Source organism: Phyllobates terribilis, unplaced genomic scaffold (assembly GCF_046119375.1).
Source record: "Phyllobates terribilis strain yellow unplaced genomic scaffold, ASM4611937v1 Scaffold_9__5_contigs__length_417890890, whole genome shotgun sequence".
Classification (NCBI taxonomy): domain Eukaryota; kingdom Metazoa; phylum Chordata; class Amphibia; order Anura; family Dendrobatidae; genus Phyllobates; species Phyllobates terribilis.
In genome coordinates, this window is record NW_027362769.1 from 163,735,330 (window position 1) to 163,756,359 (window position 21,030).

General features: G+C 45.6%; 1 protein-coding gene across 1 annotated transcript in view; it reads right to left on the reverse strand.

Moving 5' to 3' along the window:
- The window catches only part of THSD7B (thrombospondin type 1 domain containing 7B), a 760,515-nt gene that overhangs the window by 421,872 nt on the left and 317,613 nt on the right, over positions 1-21,030 (reverse strand). The window contains exon 4 of the mRNA XM_073647255.1: positions 20,693-20,938. Coding sequence (XP_073503356.1) covers positions 20,693-20,938 — 246 coding nt within the window. The remainder of the gene's footprint in view (positions 1-20,692; positions 20,939-21,030) is intronic.

Sequence of the window (21,030 nt, forward strand, 5' to 3'; positions counted from 1 at the left end):
CATCAGGTAAGCCGGGGTACAGTTAGTGGAACCTACCGGGATGTGGATGTATAGGTCCACTAGGTCGGGCAACCTCTCGGGCCACAGACTGCGTTCTTCCAGGGGCAATGTTTTTAGAAGATCTATCACCACCTGGTTCATTTTCTCACAAAGTCCATTAGTTTGCGGATGATAGGGTGTCGTCCTTATCTTCCGGCAGCCATACAGAGTGCAGAATTCTTGGAAGACCTCCGCTTCAAAGGCAGGTCCCTGATCCGTCAACACTTGGTCCGGGTACCCGTGTGGACGGCAGAAATGCTGCTGGAAGGCTCTAGCTGCTGTTCGAGCTGTTAAGTCCTTGACGGGGACGACAACCAAGAACCGGGAGTAGTGATCCACGATGGTTAGTGCGTAGACGTAGCCACTTCTGCTTGGGGTCAGTTTTACATGATCCAAGGCTACCAGTTCCAACGGCTGCCGGGTGACGATGGACTGCAGGCGAGTCTTCTGGCTGGCACGGTCCTTCCTTCTTAGGTTGCACGGGCCACAGTCTCTGCACCACCTCTCGATGGTTCCTCTCATGCCCACCCAATGGAACCGCCCGCGCAGCAAGAACTCCAGCTTCTTCCATCCGAAGTGCCCAGCTCCGTCGTGGTATGCCTCCATCACCATAGCTGCGTCTCTTCTTGGCACCACTACTTGCCAGATTAATTCATGCGTCCGGGAGTTAACCATTCTGCGGCACAACTTCCCCTTGTAAAGGAACAGTCGACTCTTCTCAGCCCACAGTTGCTTGGCTTCCTCCGGAGTGTCTGGGTCAAGGCGTGCATCTGGCCGAGTCAGCATCTCCTTTGCCAGTCGGACGGCAGGGTCACTGTCTTGCGTCTCCGCCCAGTTGTAATGAGGTAAAGGGTTGAACGTAGCGGATTTACTCCTTACACGGTGGGAATACTGGATAGTCCCATGACGGTGGAATGCGGGGAGTTCAACTTCTTCCAGTCCCTCTGAGTCTTCCCCTACGTCCGGTAGATTTGGCATCCTGGACAGGGCGTCCGCGTTGGTATTGGAGCGTCCTGCCCGGTATTTGATTGTAAACTCATAGTTGGACAAACGGGCCATCCATCTCTGCTCTAGGGCACCGAGTCTTGCTGTGTCCAGGTGTGTCAACGGGTTGTTATCCGTGTACACAGTGAACCGGGAAGAAGCGAGGTAGTGCTTAAAGCGTTCGGTGACTGCCCACACCACTGCCAGGAACTCTAGCTTAAATGAGCTGTAATTTTCAGGGTTTCTTTCGGTGGGTCGCAGTTTTCGGCTGGTGTAAGCAATTACCCGTTCTTTCCCCTGCTGAATCTGGGACAGTACGGCTCCTAGCCCGATGTTACTGGCGTCGGTGTAGAGGATAAAGGGCTGGCTATAATCAGGGTATGCCAGGATTTCATCCCCCGTGAGGGCCATCTTCAGCTGGCGGAAGGACTCTTCTTCCAGCTTCTCCCATCTGAAGGGTGGCTTCTGGTTCTTGGCCTTCCTGGACTGGCCTATCAGGAGGTCCTGCATAGGAGCTGCCTTTCTGGTGAAACCGGGAATAAACCTTCGGTAGTAGCCTACCAACCCAAGGAACTGCCTCACTTCCTTTACGCTGGAGGGGCTTGGCCATTCCTTAATTGCGGTGATCTTATCAGGGTCGGGAGCCACTCCGTCAGCACTCACCACGTGTCCCAGGTACTGCACCTTTGGCTTCAGGAGGTGACACTTAGAGGGTTTCACCTTCAGGCCATAACTTGCCAGGGCTTCGAACACTTCCGCCAGGTGTTTCAGGTGGTCCTCATAAGTCTTGGAATATACGATGACATCGTCCAGGTACAGCAGGACCGTCTCGAAGTTTCTGTGTCCCAGACAGCACTCCATTAATCGTTGGAAGGTTCCTGGTGCATTGCAGAGTCCGAACGGCATACAAGTAAACTCGCTAAGTCCCATTGGGGTGGTGAATGCGGTCTTCTCCCGGTCCGCCTCTGCTACAGGAACCTGCCAGTACCCGCTAGTGAGATCCAAGGTAGAGAAGAAGTTAGCAGATTTTGAAGCAGCCAAAGACTCCTCTATCCTTGGTAAGGGGTACGCATCCTTGTGTGTGATTCGGTTGATTTTCCGGTAATCTACACACATTCTCATGGTGTTGTCTTTCTTTTTGACTAAGACTAGTGGGGCTGCCCAGGGGCTACAGCTATCCTTGATTACCCCAGCCTCCTTCATGTCTCTAAGCATCCCCTTGGCGTGTTGGTAGTGTGCAGGGGGTACGGGTCGATACCTCTCTTTTATGGGAGGATGGTCTCCCGTGGGGATGTGGTGTTCCACCCCCTTGACTCGCCCGAAGTCTAACGGGTGTTTACTAAACACTCTCTCGTACTCTTGAACCACCCGATAGACTCCCTGTTTCTGATGGGAGGGAGTGGAGTCAGTACCCAAATGTAGTTGCTGACACCAATCCTCCATTATTTTCTTAGAGCCGTTACCTTCCTCCGGGTGAGATGGAGGCAAGGGTTCCACAGACTGTATAGAATTTTGGTTGATGGTGTATAATTTGGCTAGCGTGGCATACCGGGGTAGGTACACTTCCCTCTTCCCGATATTTATTATGCGAACGGGCACCCTCCCATGGCGTACATCAACCACCCCCCGGGCTGTCAAAATGGTGGGCCTACTGTCTGAATAGGCTGGTTCTACCATAGCCTGGTAATCTCTACCTCTCAGACCAATAGCTGCCCGGCACCAAATCATCATTTCACTTTTCGGGGGTATGGCAATAGGGAAAGGGTCACACATTCTTACGCTACCAATCTCACCGCCGGAGAGTTCCACCTGTTGCCGTCGCATCAGTGCCCGGATCTCTTTCTGGAGCACTCGCTGCTGGCCGGAGCTGGCTTTCTTGGCAAACTGCTGTAAAATGAAAATCACCTCTGCAAGACAATTTTCAATCACATTAGTTCCTAGAGTTATCTTTGGGTGACTCTCGCGCTTGTCAATGTCCACAATGATCAGTCCCTGTGCTGCCAGTTCGACTCTACCGATTTTAATGGTCATTTCTTTAAATCCGATCTGTGGCACGGGCTGACCATTACTGGCGATGATACTCAAGTCGTCGTCTGGATAGCGGGTTATATCCGAGTCATTCCAGTACTGCTTGAAGAGCACGTACGGGATGGTGGTGACCTGTGACCCGGTGTCCAGTAGGGCACTCATAGGAATGCCATCCAGTACCACAGGCAAGACTGGACGTCCTCCCACATATTTGTCGCGCCAGCTCGATGGGCCTGGTGATCTTTTTCCTGGGGGTTGGCCCTCTACCCCAGGTTGTGCCAGTTTAAAGGACAGTACCTTGCCATATGTCCGGGTTGATTGCAGCGGCGGCAGATGGGTTGTCCGTCCTCGTTGTATCAGTCGCTGGGTCTTCCTCTGGCCGGTGGGGTCCTCCTTGGTCGGCGCCACGGGATGTCCTCCGGTCCGGATGCCAGCTGGATCTTCCCTGGAGTGGAAACCTGTAAAGACTGCACAGTTCGGGTTAGCGCAGCAACGCTTTTAGCTAGCTCTTGGACCTGATGGTGCAGGTCTGGAGCCGGGTCATTGTTCAAAGCCTGCACATCAGCCCCCACAGGCCCTGCCGACAAGGGCGCCGCCTCCTGGTGGTAAGTGATAGCTGGGCGCCTGTGGGTCACAACGCCACCCGGTGCCGGTTCTCGGAGCACCCGGATGGCTCTGTCCTTGAACTGTGCAAAGTCCAGATGAGGATCCTGTAAGGCTATGGCCCGCAACTGGGTTCGGTGGACATTGCAATATAGTCCCTCTATAAATTGTTCGGTCAACAGCCTGTCCTCGTTTCCCACGCTGTCGGGGTCGGTCTGCTTAATGGCTCTCAGGGCCTCTTGTAGGTTTAGTGCATAGTCCCTTATACTCTCATGTGCTCGCTGCTTGCACCCATAGAATTTAAGCTTAATCTCGGCTGAGGTACGGGTATCAAAGGTGTCCCTCAGCCGGGTTAGTATCCCTGCGACAGTCCTCCTCCCAGGTGGCCAGGACTTTACCTCCCTTTGGGCTGCCCCGGTTAGTTGGGCCACCAGGATGCTCACTTTTTGCTCTTCTGTGAGGGGGTACACCTGGAAGAGGCTATCCAGCTTTTCTCTAAAGTCATTCAGGGTATGTGACTCCCCTGAGTATTGGGGTAGCCAGGCTGCTCCCGGGATATAGGGCATGGTGAAAGGCATGACTGCAGCAGCGCTGGCGCTGGCGGGGGTTGAGGCAGTGAAGCTCTCCTCCGTATCCGACATCTTCCTCCCCCCCAGTGGACCGTGGCCTACCTTGCGATGATCTTCTTCCGTAGGCCGCGGCTCCGCAGTGGATCGTCAGGGTCGAGGACCTTCCGTCGCGCTCCTGTGACGTCGGCGTCTGCTGGGCTCCTTCCAGGACCTTACGCAACGTCCGGACGTGAGGCGGGGCTTCAGTTCTCGCGCGCCTTCGGAGTCCACGCCCCTCTTCTTCCCGCGCGGCGTCTTCAAGATGGCGTCCAACGGCGTGAAAACTCCACGGATGGCGGGAAGAAGGCAGAAGATGGCGCCGGATGGCGGGAAAACTTCGCGGATGGCGGGAAGAAGGCAAAAGATGGCGCCGGATGGCAGGAAACTTCACCACTGGTAAGTTTGAACAGTCTTTTTCAGGCACGCAGTACCCGGTGGTTGCGGGCACGAGATCCTGCCGACTACGCCAAAAAGTTGACGCGCCCCTGGGCCTTCTGTGTCGTGCGGCATCGCGTGCACGGGGGCTTACCCGGAGCCGGATCAGATGGGGGTAGTAGTCTCGTGGCGGTGACCCGGTCCGTGCCCAGGGAGTCAAACTAAGTGGCGAGTCTATTAGCAGTAGATGTTGGATGACTACGCCACCCGTTGAATGCAGCTTTGGAGCTGCCGCTGCAGGGCAGACCGCTGAGGCCGGTGGAAGGATGGTGCAGCGGGGATGGTATAACCCCCAACGGGAGGGGTATGGCCTCAGGGCAGCCGAAGTGGATGATGGGGGTAGCAGGAACCACTCAGAGACGATGCGTGTAGTTCAGGGTCTTTACTGGTGACAAAGATAGACCCTCCCGGAGTACTTGCTAGCGATCGGGGCCTGGTCAGTCCTTGTGCAGATGGGATCTCCCCTGGCCAGGCGGAGTTGTAGGCCTTCCCAGCTAACTGTACTCTTCTGGCTACCTTGCTAGAGGCGGGTAAAAGTAGCCCACGTCCCTGAGTGTACCGTGTGGTGCTCACCCGTATGGCCGGTGACTCGGGGCCTTCTAATGGCTTCCGCTCCACGATGGCGGTGCTGGTCCCACGCGTGTGACCGTGCCTTCGGGTTTCTGGGCCAGAGGACCTGCAATCCCCTGCCGGTCGGTTTCTGCTGCTGGGTAAGGATTAGTCCCCACAGCCTCGGACTCCGGGTCCGGTGATAACTTCTCAGTCAGGGCGAGCTCTGCAGCTGCCAGCCCCTGACTCCTTGTAGCACTGCTCCCACAGAGCTCCTGTTGTTTCTTCCTATGCTGCTTCTCTTCTCTCCTCTTGTTCTCTCTCTCTCTCTCCCTACCCTGCCTCAGCCCCAGGTTTATATAGGGGAAGTTCTTCCCCTCCCAGGACTGGGCAGGAGGTGTGGCATGCATAAGATCCCTGACCAAGAGACCTCCCACCTGCTCTCAGACATAATATTGCTATTATTGTGGAGACCAGACCCCTGGGGTGCCACACCTGGACTGTTTGAAGCAGACTCTGACCCCTTATTACTGCGGCCTGCACCATCACCCCCAGCATCCTATTACACTGCCCTGAGGCTACACTCTTCCCGTGGGGAGTTATCCTATCCCTGTGCTGCATACCAACATCAGCCTCAGCGGTCTGCCTTGCAGCGGCGGTCATCCCTGACCTCAATACTCGGGTGGCGTAGTCGGACATTCATAACAATACAAATAGACTGCCACAGCATTTGGTCTGACCACCCTGAGCCACGGGATCAGGTTGCCACTACTACCCCCAGCATCGTACAGAAGCCCGGTTCCGGGTGCCCCACGGCCCAGGGGGCGAGTCACAAACATACATTCGTAATGAGAGAGGGAAGCAAGGAGGCGCCAGACACTTATGGTGTTGGCTATCTCCCAAAATAACAAAGGGATTGGGCATGTCGAAATCCAACAAGCTCAACCCTTCCCTTCCTTTCTCCAACATCTTCCATTGGTGAAGAATCTGGTCACAAAGAGACGTGAAGCACATTTTGAGACCAGATGACTCTTAAATCCGCCATACATACTAGCTGTCTGCTGGCCGAACGATGCTTTGGCCGATTGTTCGGCCGACAGCCATCTCGGCCATCTCTCCTATACACAGGAGCATTCAGCCAAGTGGTCCTGTGTCCTCTATGAGAATGCCGCCAACAGTCATCTCATACAAAGGTGCATTTTATGGGAATGCTGCTGATAGACATCTCACCTGCCAGCTTAGCTCCATTAGATCAAAACGATCGGCAGTCCGAAATCAGACATGCTTGATCCACATTTTCCTTGATGATCAGTTGGCTGGAGGCCACATACACATTGGACTTTTGGCTGAACCTGTCGATATCGGCTGGTTTGGCCGACATTATTCTATAGTGTATGGGGGGGGGCTATTCTATTTTGAGCCCGACAGACCTTTAGTCTTCTCTGCCTCTGCTACAACTAAGAAATGCGAAATGCAATGACCTCTAAAGACCTAAATATAATTTTAGCCCCAAAATTTCTAATCAGAGCTATTAATACTACAAAAAAAAATCTTTTGTGCCTATTTTTTCTTAGCGTGGGTTTAGACTGGCAGATTTCAATCCATAATTAACGCCTATTGACAATATGACAAGTCGGTCGGCACACATTTAAGAGCTAAGCAAACTGTATGAGGCGAAGGGTCATAATATGATCCTCTGGTCTTCAGACAGTTTGCTATTGTCGGCAGCACATCCCCTGTTTACACAAGGAGATGTGCTGCAGACAGTAATGATTTTAACCAAGCAAGGAAAGTATTGTAGGGCCAAAGATCATGGATGAACATTCTTATGAAGACTTGCTCAGTGTGTGATCGGCCCGTGTAAAAGGTGCGAAATGCGTCAGTACATTGCTAGCTCACTAGAACGTGACTCAACATTTCCCACGTGTAGCGCCATTATCTGGTGCTTCTGATTGCCTTTGTCATTTATGACCCGTTCACATCTTTTCTACATTGGTCACTGCCAAGGCATGGGAAGAGTTGTGGAAAGTCTAAACCTCTCCTCCTATGCCTTTTTTCATCGTCATCGGCGTTGGTCCATCCGGCGCCAATGGAAAGACAGGGGTGGCGTGGTTCAGACTTTCCACAGCATTCCCCATACCTATATAGTATCCATTTTGCAGTGGAGAAAAACAAGGTGCCGATCTGACAGAGAGAGGCCGTGGAAGCAAGGATGAGAAATATATTGTCACTAGAGATGAGCGAACCCGAATCATAATCTACGGGGTTCGTACTGGACACCTAGTATCCGGTGCTGAACTCCGAACATGGACTTCTCCTGGAAGTCCGTTTTACAGTTCAAGAGTCCAGGAAGGAGGGAAAGAGGGAAGGAGAGAGAGAGAGATCTTTTCCACCTCCAAAGTTCGGTTCCCCATTGACTTTAATGGGTTTCGGGTTCAGCGTCAATTTGGTCGGGTACCAGAACCCAAACTTCCACGAGTTCGCTCATCCCTAATTGTCACACTTAAGATCAGGGTCGGTGGGTCACTTTAATTTTCATTTACACTGGCCAATTTTGGCCACCAACGAGCGCCGATTGACTACATACAATTCGATCAGTGCTTGTTTACGGGACAAAAAAACCTGCATGGCGAAGAGCATCCATTAATGTCTCGGTTCTGTCCCTTTGTGGCACAACGATCAGATCACTTAGAAATTGAGCATTTTGCTTGTTTGTTGGGTTGACCGAAGGCGTATTGAACGCTGATTATCGGCCCTTATAAAAGGACCCTATATCGTTTGTCTTCGATGCCCATTCATGGTGCCTTGGTCTTGCGAGAAGCGACAGTCTACAGTGATTGCAGCGAAGCCTAAACAATGTACACTCATTACTCAATGTATCTAATCTACTAATTAGTGCAGTAAGTAAATAATCCGAGTCTGGCGATAACATAATCCACCTCCCAACACTGCCGCCCCCGAGCACCGGCACTCAACGGTCTATCCAGGTAGCAATGCCTCATTCCTTAATCTTTGCAATTATGTATCAAGTGCCTATTCTCCTTCTGCCCGTTCTGTGTGTACTCGCCGCTGCAGATACATTTCAGCAATCTGCGGAATTGGCGACTATTTGTAAACTCATATAATAAAGATAATAATTCCCACTAAGAGATGATTATATGATCGGAGGTGACAGGCATTAGTCCCCGCTAAAGACGGAGTCCTCGCTCACTTTTCTACGCGGCGAAACTGTGGCATTAATATTTTAGCAGCGGCGCTTGTTTGTTCTCTAGTAAATAACTCCCAGACTTTTTCATAGAGAAACATTAATACAAACATATAATTACAATGTTGCCGCCGAGTTTTTCTTTTAGCGAACCTGCGGGCTTTCCGAGTCACAAGCAGCAGGGTGTCATTAAGTGAGGAAACAGCTCAATCTGATGATCTGGTAATGACTGTAATTTAAAGGAAATGTTCTAATGCTGACAGCACTACAGCACTCCATTACGTGGCGGTGGGTTATTCTTCACTTGCGCTGGTACGAAGCAAAGCGATAAGGTGACAAATTAATTTATTTGCAACTTACGGGGGATCTAACTATGGAAATCACTCGAGTTCAGCAACTACGGAGAAATTAGGTATTATCCCTTTAAATGATTCAGTTATGGCTGGAGTAAAATAATCCATTTTTGAAACCCTTCTACTCTCAGTATCATTTTTATAATATTTCCTTTGCGGTATAAATGACATGTTGACTTAAAAGGAGTTTTCCCAGAAATATTTTTTTTTATTAAACAGGATTGCAGGGGTTAACAATAAAGTCATCGTCGATGCCAAGGTAGCGGGCGGGAGAATGCTGAGCCCAGTGATTGGCTGCTGATATGTGCCTAAGTGGTAAAATCAGCGCTGCAGCCTGTCAACGAAGACCAATGGCAGTGGTGGAGAGGCAGCAATGCATATTCCTTTATCCTGGAATTTATTTTAACTTTTTCAAGCCTGTAGAGTAAAAAGATTTTTTTTAAAAAAAACATTTTTAATTCTGCAGATGAGATCAATTTTGGCCAATTTTTATGTGTTTTTATAACTTTAAGTGAGGACTTTTTTATTTATTTATTTTTTTTAAGAACAAGTTGTAGTTTTTATTACAACCATTTTGGAGTACTTTTTGATAGATTTTTGCTTCCTTTTTTAGGGGAGGCCAGATGACTGTAAAATAGCATAGGAGGACAAGCATAAATGCCCTCATTCACATTAGATAGCTGGCGGCTGAACAGTTGTTCGACTACCAGTTCTTTCTCCCATACAGAGGATCGGGCTTGGCGGAGCGTTCTTGGGTTTTCTTTGAGAGAGTCGCTGCCAGACTCTACTGGCAGTGACTTATCTCCATGGAGAACAAAAGTATCAGCTATTGAAATTTCAACAACTGGGTCATTTTCTCCTCCAACATCATCTAATTGGAGTCCCCCCCCCCATACACATTAGAAGAAGGTCACCAATCCCTCCGAAATCAGTGGGTTCAGCTGATTTTTATCTAATGCCTACGGGAATCGTCTCCAACAGCTGTAATGTGAGCTTGGAGATAATGGGTGCAGGTAATGAAGAAACAAATGGGTTAATTCTGCGCTGCCGTGTGGGAAGAATAAAGGATGACAATCCGAGTATAAGTGGTTTATTCATCAACGCGTTTCGAAGTATACTACTTCTTCAGGACAACCACGATAGGTGGTTGTCGTGGTTGTCCTGAAGAAGAAGTAGTATACTTTTCGAAACGCGTTGATGAATAAACCACTTATACTCGGATTGGCTTCCTATATCCTTCCCACACGGCCTCGCAGAATTAACACCTTTAACTGCACTTCCATCTTCTCGTGGCCTTAAGTGTTACCTGTGTGCACACAACCCGACCAGGTGAGGACCATTGTGCAATTCTTCTAATATTGTTACCCAGATAAGACCCTATTTTGCGCTTTCCAGCTTTGGAGATAATAGGTGACAGAGGACTCTCCTTTGCATAACCCCTTAGATACCACGGTCATTATCAGACATAGCCTCTAAGGCGTTAAACTGCAGTTTTCATAGCTAACCCCAATTGTTGAAGTTACCGGTGGGCGAAGGCTGAACCCATACATGTCATTAAGGGATTAATGAAGAACATCTGTAGTTTGGGACCTGCAACAAATTGTGACACTTTGGAAGAAATAGAAATGAACCTTTAGACGTCAGACTCTTGTTCTTCCTTAATCTGTACAGTAACGCAGAGTCACAACACCAACCCTGAGGCAGCACGCGGTAATGTGACCTTTAATAGATAGTCAGCGGGAGCTGCCGTCACCTATATTACACTTGTTACAGAAGTAACAACAAGCAAAGGACAAAACTGAGGAGTAACGTGAAGCTCCGGGGCCCCAGTGTAAAGTCTGTAACAGCCCCCCACCTACTATAATGTGCCATTCTGAATACTGACTCCTACACATTATAGATACAATCATTCTGCAAGGGGAACAATAGCCTAAAACGAGGTAGGAGATCTCAGACTACCGCAGACACCCATCAGACAGTGCAGAAAAGGTGGAGTCACTCGTCATAACCGCGCCCGATGGTGCAGCCAACACTGGAGCAGATAGACTGCACTAAGTGTAACATCATGCTGCTGATTAATGTGCACAAAGTTATTTTTTTCCTTGCAGAGACATTTCTTTCATCTGGGATCAGCTAATCCAGAAACTCTAATAATCTTGTTTAATAATCCAGCACTTGTTTCCAACACAGAACATGAGCGGTATGACGCATACACTATACGGCGTTATACGGCACCATGCAGATATCGACCTGCTCATTACTTGTAATCCTAAAATCACTAGAATTAGTTTTAGAAAAAAAATGTCACCTATGAGAAACCTTCATCACTCTAAGAGGTGTCACTACATCTATCGTTATAATTGGCACTCACTGAGGATAATATTCTCCTTGTCTCCTCCAGCTAATTATTACTAAGTATCAGGGAAGAAATATATATATATCTGAGGACACTTCATTGTGGACTGGCTTCATTAAAACTATTATTACTGACAGTGGTGTGTTCCCACTAATAAGTCAGATGGCACAATGCGCTGACATTTCCCATCACATTTCAGCTGGTGCTGCGTGCACTAGAGGACGGTCAGCAGTCACCACAATACCTTCAGCTTAGCTCAGAGACGGAACACATCTCTAGTACTTGGGAAGGAAACTAAACCACTGTCCTACCCTGGACCTATAAGTAAGGGGACATTAGTCCCACCAAGAATCTATAATTCTAGCACCAGGGACCACCAGAGATATAATGTTATCCTTTCAATTACTCTAGACCAGCAGGGGAATCAATATTTATCTCTCTACTGCTCTTGAGCACAGGAGAAGCTGGTATCATGCTATGATGCTCTGACAACCCTCCTCCTAGCTACATTAACATTTTTACTACTCTAGACCTCCAGGAATGTAATATTAACCCCTTCATTTACTCTACACCAACAAGGAAATAATATTAACCACTCAATTACTGTAGACCACCAGGAAAGCAATATTATCCCATCTATTATTGTAAATCACCAGGGAAGTAATATTATCCCCTTCATTATTGTGGACTGCAAAGGGAATAATATTATCCCCTCAAATATGCTAGAACACCAGGGAAGTAATATTATCCCTTTAGTTACTCTAGACCACCAGAGTAGTAATAGTAACCCTCAATTACTCTGGACCACCATGGTTGTAAGATTATCCCCTCAGTTACACTAGACCACCCAAGTAGTAATATTATCCCATCAGTTATTCTAGACCACCAGAGTAGTAAGATTATCCCCTCAGTTACTCTAGACCACCAGAGTAGTAAGATTATCCCCTCAGTTACTCTAGACCACCAGAGTAGTAATATTATCCCCTCAGTTACTCTAGACCAACAGAGTAGTAATATTACCCCCTCAATTACTCTAGACCACCAGGGAAAAAAATATTAATAGAGCACAAGACAATTAGGCGCTATACTATGATGTTCTGACAACCCCCCCCCCCCCCCCTCAGCTATACCCCTACATTAGATTTTCTACTACTCTAGACCACCAGGAACATAATATTAACCCTTCTATTACTCTACATCATTAAGGAAGTAATATTATCCTCTCAATGCTCTACACCATCAGGAAAGTAATATTACCCCCCACACCCCTCTTCCCAATTACTGTAGACCACCAATGCAGCAATATTAATCCCTCAATTACTTTACACCACAAGGGAAGGAGTATTATCCCATTAATTATTCTAGGCTACCAGGGAAGTAATATTATCTCCTTAATTAATTATTCTAAACCACCGTAGATAATTGTTCTAGACCACCAATGAAGTAATATTTGCCCTCACTTACTCTAGACCACCAGGGATGTAATATTGTTTCCTCAATTACTCTAAACCACTGGGGAAGTAATATTATCATCCCATCAATTACTCAAAAATATCCCCTATATCACCAGAAAATAATCAATGACACTAACTTATTAGTGATGCAAACATTACCCGTTTACTATCCTACACCACAAGGTAAACAGGCATTAAATCCTCAACTACTGTAGCCCACCAGGGAAACAGAAAAATACATTTTGAATACTCTGGACTACAATGAAAGCTGACATTAACCTCTCCATGAATCTAGACCACCAGGGAGGATGGCATTATCTCCATTACCATCTCATATATATGTTCCCTCACCCCCTGGGGGACAGGGGTTCTTGATGTGCACCATTTCTGGTCCTCTTCCAATATGTCTATTATTATGTGATATCTCCCACATCACTAATTTTTCTATAAACACAATGAAATCCGACAATTTTCCAAAATTGCAACTTTCATTTCTAATCAATAGACACAATAACTTGTTATCTCTTCTAACGTCTCGATAAATTCATCTTCCAGGAGGAGAAGTAATGTTTACAATGTTTAATAGAGTGAATAAGACGCATTATCGGGCACTTATAGTACATTAGTCTGCCGAGTGTGAAAGCCATTTTATAACTATCCAAGACAACAGAAGAAAAGAAATTGCTGAAATTAAAATTGTGTTTGCAGACTGTCGAAACAGTCCTGACAGCCAAATAGTCTTTTATTTGATGACATTCAAAAAATTTCAAACACACAAAAAAATAACATTGTAGAGGAATCCGACTGCTGAGAATTAGAATCGAAGAAAGTTTGCTCCACTTTAGACAAAGTTGTTGCCTTCCCCTGATGATGGGGGGATTTGTTCTGGCAATCAGAGGGGTCTCAGTGGTCAGATTTCCACTGATCATATGGATCGATGGTGACTTGAAGTAAGTAGAATTTTTCTTTATGAATATCATTGGATAGAAAACAATGTTCTGGTGTTGTCTTATTACTTTTTAGTTGACTTTTTTTACTCTTTTTTTCACTTTATTGTTTAGTTGTTTTTTTTAAAACTTGAAGCTGTGGTCTTCAGTACTGTAACTCTTCAGTATTGCAGTACAAAGTGCAAATAATCACCTCCAATGAAGCCCAGCCTGTGGCTGAGCTTCACCGGAGAACCATGATGGCAGCGACAAGGGCGTTCAGCCATCCCCTGTCTGCCATGTCAGTCCATCAGACAACTCTTTTAAAAAATAAAGGGTCAATAGTATAGATTATCAATTATCATCCATCTTGTTGTACCATTAAAGGGATGGTCCAGTGAAAACATGTTGTCAGGCTATCCTCAGAATACATGATAATTTATTGACCGGTGGGGGTCCGACCTCTGGGATCTACAGTACACCGATCGGCAGAATCAGACCCCACTAGAATGGAGCGGCAGTGCACATGCTCGCCCACCGCTCCATTCATTCCCGACAGGGCTGCTTGGCTTTTTCCAGCAGAACCAGAGAATAAATGGAAATGGAACTGAAGTCGGGTATCCAACCTGCCTTTCCATTTCATTATGGGGATAAAAGTGCCCCGTCTGGGATATAAAGTTCCCATTCTGCCTGCCTGTGGTTATGTAATAACTCATTTCCACCTTTTGAGGCCCTTTAAATTTCAAGAGGACTCTTAGAACTAGGTCACAAAAAAAGGATGTAAGAAATACATAATCAAAAAGAAGCATATACAGGGTCAAAGTGGCCCATTAGGGTCTCCTGGATGTGACTTTAGAGCTGATAGGTTGCCACTAGGGTCTATTTGTGAATTTGTAGGGTGAATCCGAAATTCCTGATTAAATTATCATTTATTATAAGAACTATTTTAAAATGGGTATGCATATCTTCTATATGGATAGAGAATGGACCCTCTGACGGACCCAGGAAGCGCAAATCTGACACTGTGCATCTATATCAATATTGAAAATGGAGGATATTGGTTCTTTTGTCAAAGATATGGGTCCGTGTAGTCAAATCACACACATCAAAGACTTAAAGGAACAATAAAAAAAACACAGTATTATGCCTAGTAGCAAAAATTATGGAGCCAAAGTCTAAACTTTTGTATATAGTATAAAAAACTTAATTTATTGAGCTGACACAGCTGGAACACACGGTTTCACTATGGGTAAGATAACCTCTTCTCTCTACCCTGTACTTTGAATTTCACATGCCATTGTTATATTGGACTATGCACTAGCATTGGATATATCTACAGGCCCCGTCACACTTAGCGACGCTGCAACGATCCCGACAACGATACGACCTGTCAGGGATCGTTGCTGCGTCGCTATGTGGTTGCTGTTGAGCTGTCAAACAGGAAGGCTCACCAGCGATCAGGGGAGCAGCGACATCGTGGAAAGAATCTTTCCACGATGTCCTGCTCCTGGTTACCAGCCTGCTGAAGCAGGAGCAGGCTGGTAACTATGGTAAACATCGGGTTACTAGGGGCACACGTGCTCCTAGTAACCCGTTGTTTATCATGGTTACCACTCTGCTACAGTGAGCAGGAGGTTACCGCTCACTTTAGCAGGCTCGTAACCATGATAAACAACGGGTTACTAGGTGCGCGTGTGCCCCTAGTAACCTGATGTTTACCATAGTTACCAGCCTGATCGCTGCTCCCGCTGGTCACACACAGCGATGTGTGCTGACCAGCGGGAGCGCAATGACCAAAAAATGGTCCAGGACACTTTGCAGCGATCAGCGACCTCACAGCAGGGGCCTGATCGCTGCAAAGTGTCACACATAGCGACATTGCTGGTGAGGTTGCTGTTGCATCAACAAAACCGTGACACAGCAGCGATCTCGCTATGTGAGACGGGGGCTTACCTCTGTAGTATATGAGCCATGTTTGTTTAGGTGATTACATTGATCTAATGAGACAGTACTTACAGTGGGTACGGAAAGTATTCAGACCCCTTTAAATTTTTCACTCTTTGTTTCATTGCAGCTATTTGGTAAATTCTAAAAAGTTAATTTTTTTTCTCATTAAAGTGCACTCTGCGCCCCATCTTGACTGAAAAAAAACAGAAATGTAAAAAAGTTTTTCAAATTTATTAAAAAAGAAAAACTGAAATATCACATGGTCATAAGTATTCAGACCCTTTGCTCAGTATTGAGTAGAAGCCCCCTTTTGAGCTAGTACAGCCATGAGTCTTCTTGGGAATGATGCAACAAGTTTTTCACACCTGGATTTGGGGATCCTCTGCCATTATTCCTTGCAGATCCTCTCCAGTTCCGTCAGGTTGGATGGTGAACCTTGGTGGACAGCCATTTTCAGGTCTCTCCAGAGATGCTCAATTGGGTTTAGGTCAGGGCTCTGGCTGGGCCAGTCAAGAATGGTCACGGAGTTGTTCTGAAGCCACTCCTTTGTTATTTTAGCTGTGTGCTTAGGGTCATTGTCTTGTAGGAATGTGAACCTTCGGCCAAGTCTGAGGTCCAGAGCACTCTGGAAGAGGTTTTCATCCAGGATATCTCTGTACTTGGCCGCATTCATGTTTCCTTCAATTGCAACCAGTCGTCCTGTCCCTGCAGCTGAAAAACACCCCCATAGCATGATGCTGCCACCACCATGTTTCACTGTTGGGATTGTATTGGGCAGGTGGTGAGCAGTGCCTGGTTTTCTCGACACATACCGCTTAGAATTATCACCAAAAAGTTCTATCGTCGTCTCATCAGAACAGAGAATCTTATTTATCATAGTCTGGGAGTCCTTCATGTGTTTTTGAGCAAACTCTATGCAGGCTTTCATATGTCTTACACTGAGGAAAGGCTTCCATCGGGCCACTCTGACATAAAGGCCCGACTGGTGGAGGGCTGCAGTGATAGTTGACTTTGTGGTACTTTCTCCCATCTCCCTACTGCATCTCTGGAACTCAGCCACAGTGATCTTGGGGTTCTTCTTTACCTTTCTCACCAAGGCTCTTCTCCCACGATTGCTCAGTTTAGCTGGACAGCCAGGTCTAGGAAGACTTCTGGTGGTCTCAAACTTCTTCCATTTAAGGATTATGGAGGCCACTGTGCTCTTAGGAACCTTGAGTAATGCAGAAATTCTTTTGTAACCTTGGCCAGATCTGTGCCTTGCCACAATTCTGTCTCTGAGCTCCTTGGGCAGCTCCTTTGAGCTCATGATTCTCATTTGGTCTGACATGCACTGTGCGCTGTGAGGTCTTATATAGACAGGTGTGTGCCTTTCCAAATCAAGTCCTATCAGTTTAATTAAACACAGCTGGACTCCAATGAAGGAGTAGAACCATCTCAAGGAGGATCACAAGGAAATGGACAGCATGTGACTTAAACATGATTGTCTGAGCAAAGGGTCTGAATACGTATGACCATGTGATCTTTCCGCAAAATTTTGCAAAAATTTCTACATTTCTGGTTTTTTTCAGTCAAGATGGGGTGCAGAGAAAAAATGAATGAGAAAAAAAATGAACTTTTTAGAATTTACCAAATGGCTGCGATGAAACAAAGTGAGAAATTTAAAAGATGAATACTTTCCGTACCCACTGTATATATGGTTATTAGAATAATTTTGCACCAGCACTTTGAATTTGCACCAGTACTTTATATAGCCTATAGATAGTACATGGGCTCATCTGAATGAGATATGGAAATATTAATGTATATACTATATGATAGTTATAGAGATTCTTGATGCTATGACCTGCTTATGAAATGTGGACTAGCTGTTTCAAACATCTGTGTTCTTGATTGCTGACCTTTTTTAATATGTATGTCGATGTATAGCCTATTTTTTGTGTATTCAATAAATAAAGTTTTTTATACTATATACAAAAGTTTGGACTTTGGCACCATGATTTTTTCTGTAGGAATTCACAGTTTAGGAGTGTCCATGTGGATTATTATTTCTGCCCATTTACTCTATGCTTTTGGCCATGACATATTTATAATGACTTCAGTTTGGCTAATATTGACAGTATTATGCCTAGATCCGGGTCTAAGAAGGTGACGAAAGACGCAAAGAATATTATTAGGTGGATCTGCTAAGCCACCGGTCTGGGTGGGCACATGGACTCCAGGTGTTGGTGCGGCTTCCAGAGAACACGTGGAATCATGGGGACTAGGACTAACTGGAAACTCAGAAGCGGATGAACAGATGGAGGGAAACCCATCTGGGATGGATGCAAGTTGAAACACAGTAGTACAGACAATCAAGCATACAAACAAGGAATACTAGAGTCTCAATCCCAAGACACAGGTGTGTGTGTGTGTCAATGGGCCTTAAATAGGTCCAGGAAGATTATGTAATTGACCCACAAACGGTCAACCCGCAAAACCCGACGTGGAGCACAACAAAGGGCAGCGGACCCAGGAGAAGGGAGTGGAGCCCAGGATCGTTTATTTTCTAGAGTATTATTATAAGTTACAAATAAACATACAGTAATTTTATCAGAAAAAAATGAGAAATTGTCATCGTATTCACTAAATAAAGCCAAAAAAGAAGGAAAGAAACCAACATAAGGAAATATGGAAACCCTGGCATTTCTTAGAAGCTGCTGTAGCTGGTGTGATGTCAATGCCAGGTCTCCGTTTTCATCTTCTCCTGTTGATCAGTCTTTGCTATGAAGTCAGTTACTTACAATATTATTGGCTGTAAGCAAACAATCTAATGGATGCACAATGCAAATACCGGGGAATCGAGGCCAACGTCTAAACTGCCTGCAACCTGTGTAACGAGGTGGAAGGTGACCCCATCACCAGAATACTGAATGCGTCTCTTTAATGTATCCATATAACTATGCATTGTGCTGCGAGGTCTGGAGGAGGTCATTTGCACTGTATATATTGTAAATACTGTATTTATTGTGTACATCGCTTTAACCAATTAAGGATGCAGGGATTTCTTAACTTTTGCCCTTTTTTTTTCCTCCCTTTGCTCCAAGAACCTTAACTATTTTTTATTTTTCCATCAATATGGTCATATAAGGGTTTATTTTTTTTTTGCAGGACCAGTGTATGTTTTGAAAGACAGCTTTCATTTTACTGTACAAGGTATTAAAGATAACCCGGCAATATGATCATCCAGGTCAATACAATTACCGTCATATCAAATTTGTCCAGTTTTCTTATAATTATTATTTTTTTTAGTGGTTAAAAAAAAATCTGAAATCTGTAAAGAAAAAAAAAATGTTGCTTCTGTTGCCATTTTCTTAGACAAGTAACTTCTTTATTTTATTTTTGTGCCCTAAGCTGATGTTTTTAATTAATACCATTTGGGGGTATATCTGATATTTTGACTCTGTTGTATTTTTTGTAGGGAAGTGTGGTGACCAAAAAAATGGCAATTCTGGCATTCTGATTTTTTTTTCCAGTGTTTAACACATGGTTTAAATAATATTATATATTGATAGATCAGACTTGTTGGACTCAAAGATAACAAATATTTTTTGGATTTTTTAGATTTTTTTTATTTTTACATTTATTTATTTTTTATATTTATTTTTAAAAAATGTCAAATATTTTTTACTTTCCATTTATTCTTTTTTTTATTTTTACATTTTCCATTTATCTTTTTTTATATTTTGTCTTTTTAAAAAAATTATTATTTTTTTTTTATTTTTTACTTTTACTTTTCAGTCCGCATAGGGGATTTGAATCTGCAAAACCAGCATATTGCAGTGAATGGAGAAATTTTGGTTCTCCTATGAAGCTCAGTCTGTGGCTGAACTTCACATGAGGAATGATATGGCAGTTATAGGGGCTCTCATCAGCCATTGTAGCCCATCGGTTCCAAGCAATTGTGTCGTGGGGGTATGGGAACAGCTGTGCAATGGCGTCATTTAAATACCCCTGTCAGAGACTGACAGACAGTGGCATTTAAATGGTTCAACTGGTGTGCTCCGGACTCTGCAGCTTCAGGCAGATGATGGCTATATAACACAGCCGGCATCTACCTGGTATGCAGCAGGCTCAGCTCCTGAGCCTGCTTCATACTTCCCTTTACCGACCTGTGATGAAAGTGTACGTCATAAGGGGTCAACAGGCATGGTTGGACATTGGGTGTACTTTCCAGATAGAGGGGAATTAACTATTTTAGTTTATGCAGAAGTTTCTAGAACTTTGGAGGGATATAAAAATCAAGGTTAGCAAGTTACTGTAGCATTGCTGGAGCTGGAACCGAGAAGGAGAAGCTCAGAAAATTGTATTCAGTCAGTGACACAAACCGTTAGTGCCGAACATGGACTGCGGAAAAGTGTGAGAACCCTATAAGATAAGAAGAGGTGGAAGTGATACGAGAAGAGCTACCGGTTGCACAATGGAAGGCCTTGTGCATCTTGGAGAGTCCAGAGTCCCTCTGGGGTTGGAGAAGAGTCACATTGTACAGGGTGGAGGCAAAAGTGTTAGCCTGGCTCAGGAAGATTAGTGAACGAATACTAAGGGTTGCCTGGCAGTGAAACTGCAAAAGAAGCAGCTGGAACAATGTGTGTTTGAGTTATAGCCTACATGAGATGTGTGCATCAAGATTGGGAATGTTAAGTCATGTACCACCACCTCAATCCAATATGCCTGAAGTTATGTAGGTGAAGAAGAGCGGTAACGGCTATCAATCGAGCTTATTCCAGTTCAGTTTAGAAATCTGCAACAACTATGGCCTCTCCTGTTCCTTTGAGAACAGTAATCATCCAGAGATACACCATAGTAAGTCAACCAGCATCCAAGGGAACGGTAAGTACGAGATGAGACACCACACACATATACGTGAGATATAAAAATATATAAAAATATTTCAACTTATTAAGTTGTTTTATGGCAGAATTCAATCAAACACCTTACAGAATCAGCCCTTACATCTTGACCCCATGGCGTTGAGTTTTGTCATCCGGGATAGAAGGGTCTGGTATATTTTCCTACTCCATGTCCTATGCTACTGAGGCCATGATCAATCACAAATTCTTCATACCCAGTAGCATATGGTATCGATAAAACCTGGGTTAGGCCCTGTTTCTACAGGGTCCTAGCATGACACCATGGGGTAGGATGGAACCTAGACAATCAACGACATACCTAAGACATGGCGGCAAGCGTCCTCCTGCTTCACAAGCCTCCTCCTCTTCCAGGGCTGGACAATGTTTCCCTCCTCCAATGGCTATGTGTTTCACAGTCCTCCTCCTGCTCCGCAGTCCAAGAATGGTCCCTTCAGGATGACAGGTCTTAAAACAAACGCTCCACCCAGACCATTCCGATACTTCACAGTCTTTTGGCATCATGCACGACTGATAATGTAGAGGCATGTTGTCCTGGGTACAGATGCTAAGAAGACAAATCACATTGATTACTATATGTATCGTACTTTGTTGCATTACATTATTCAGTGTAACGATTCAAGGGGCAAAAACATATTC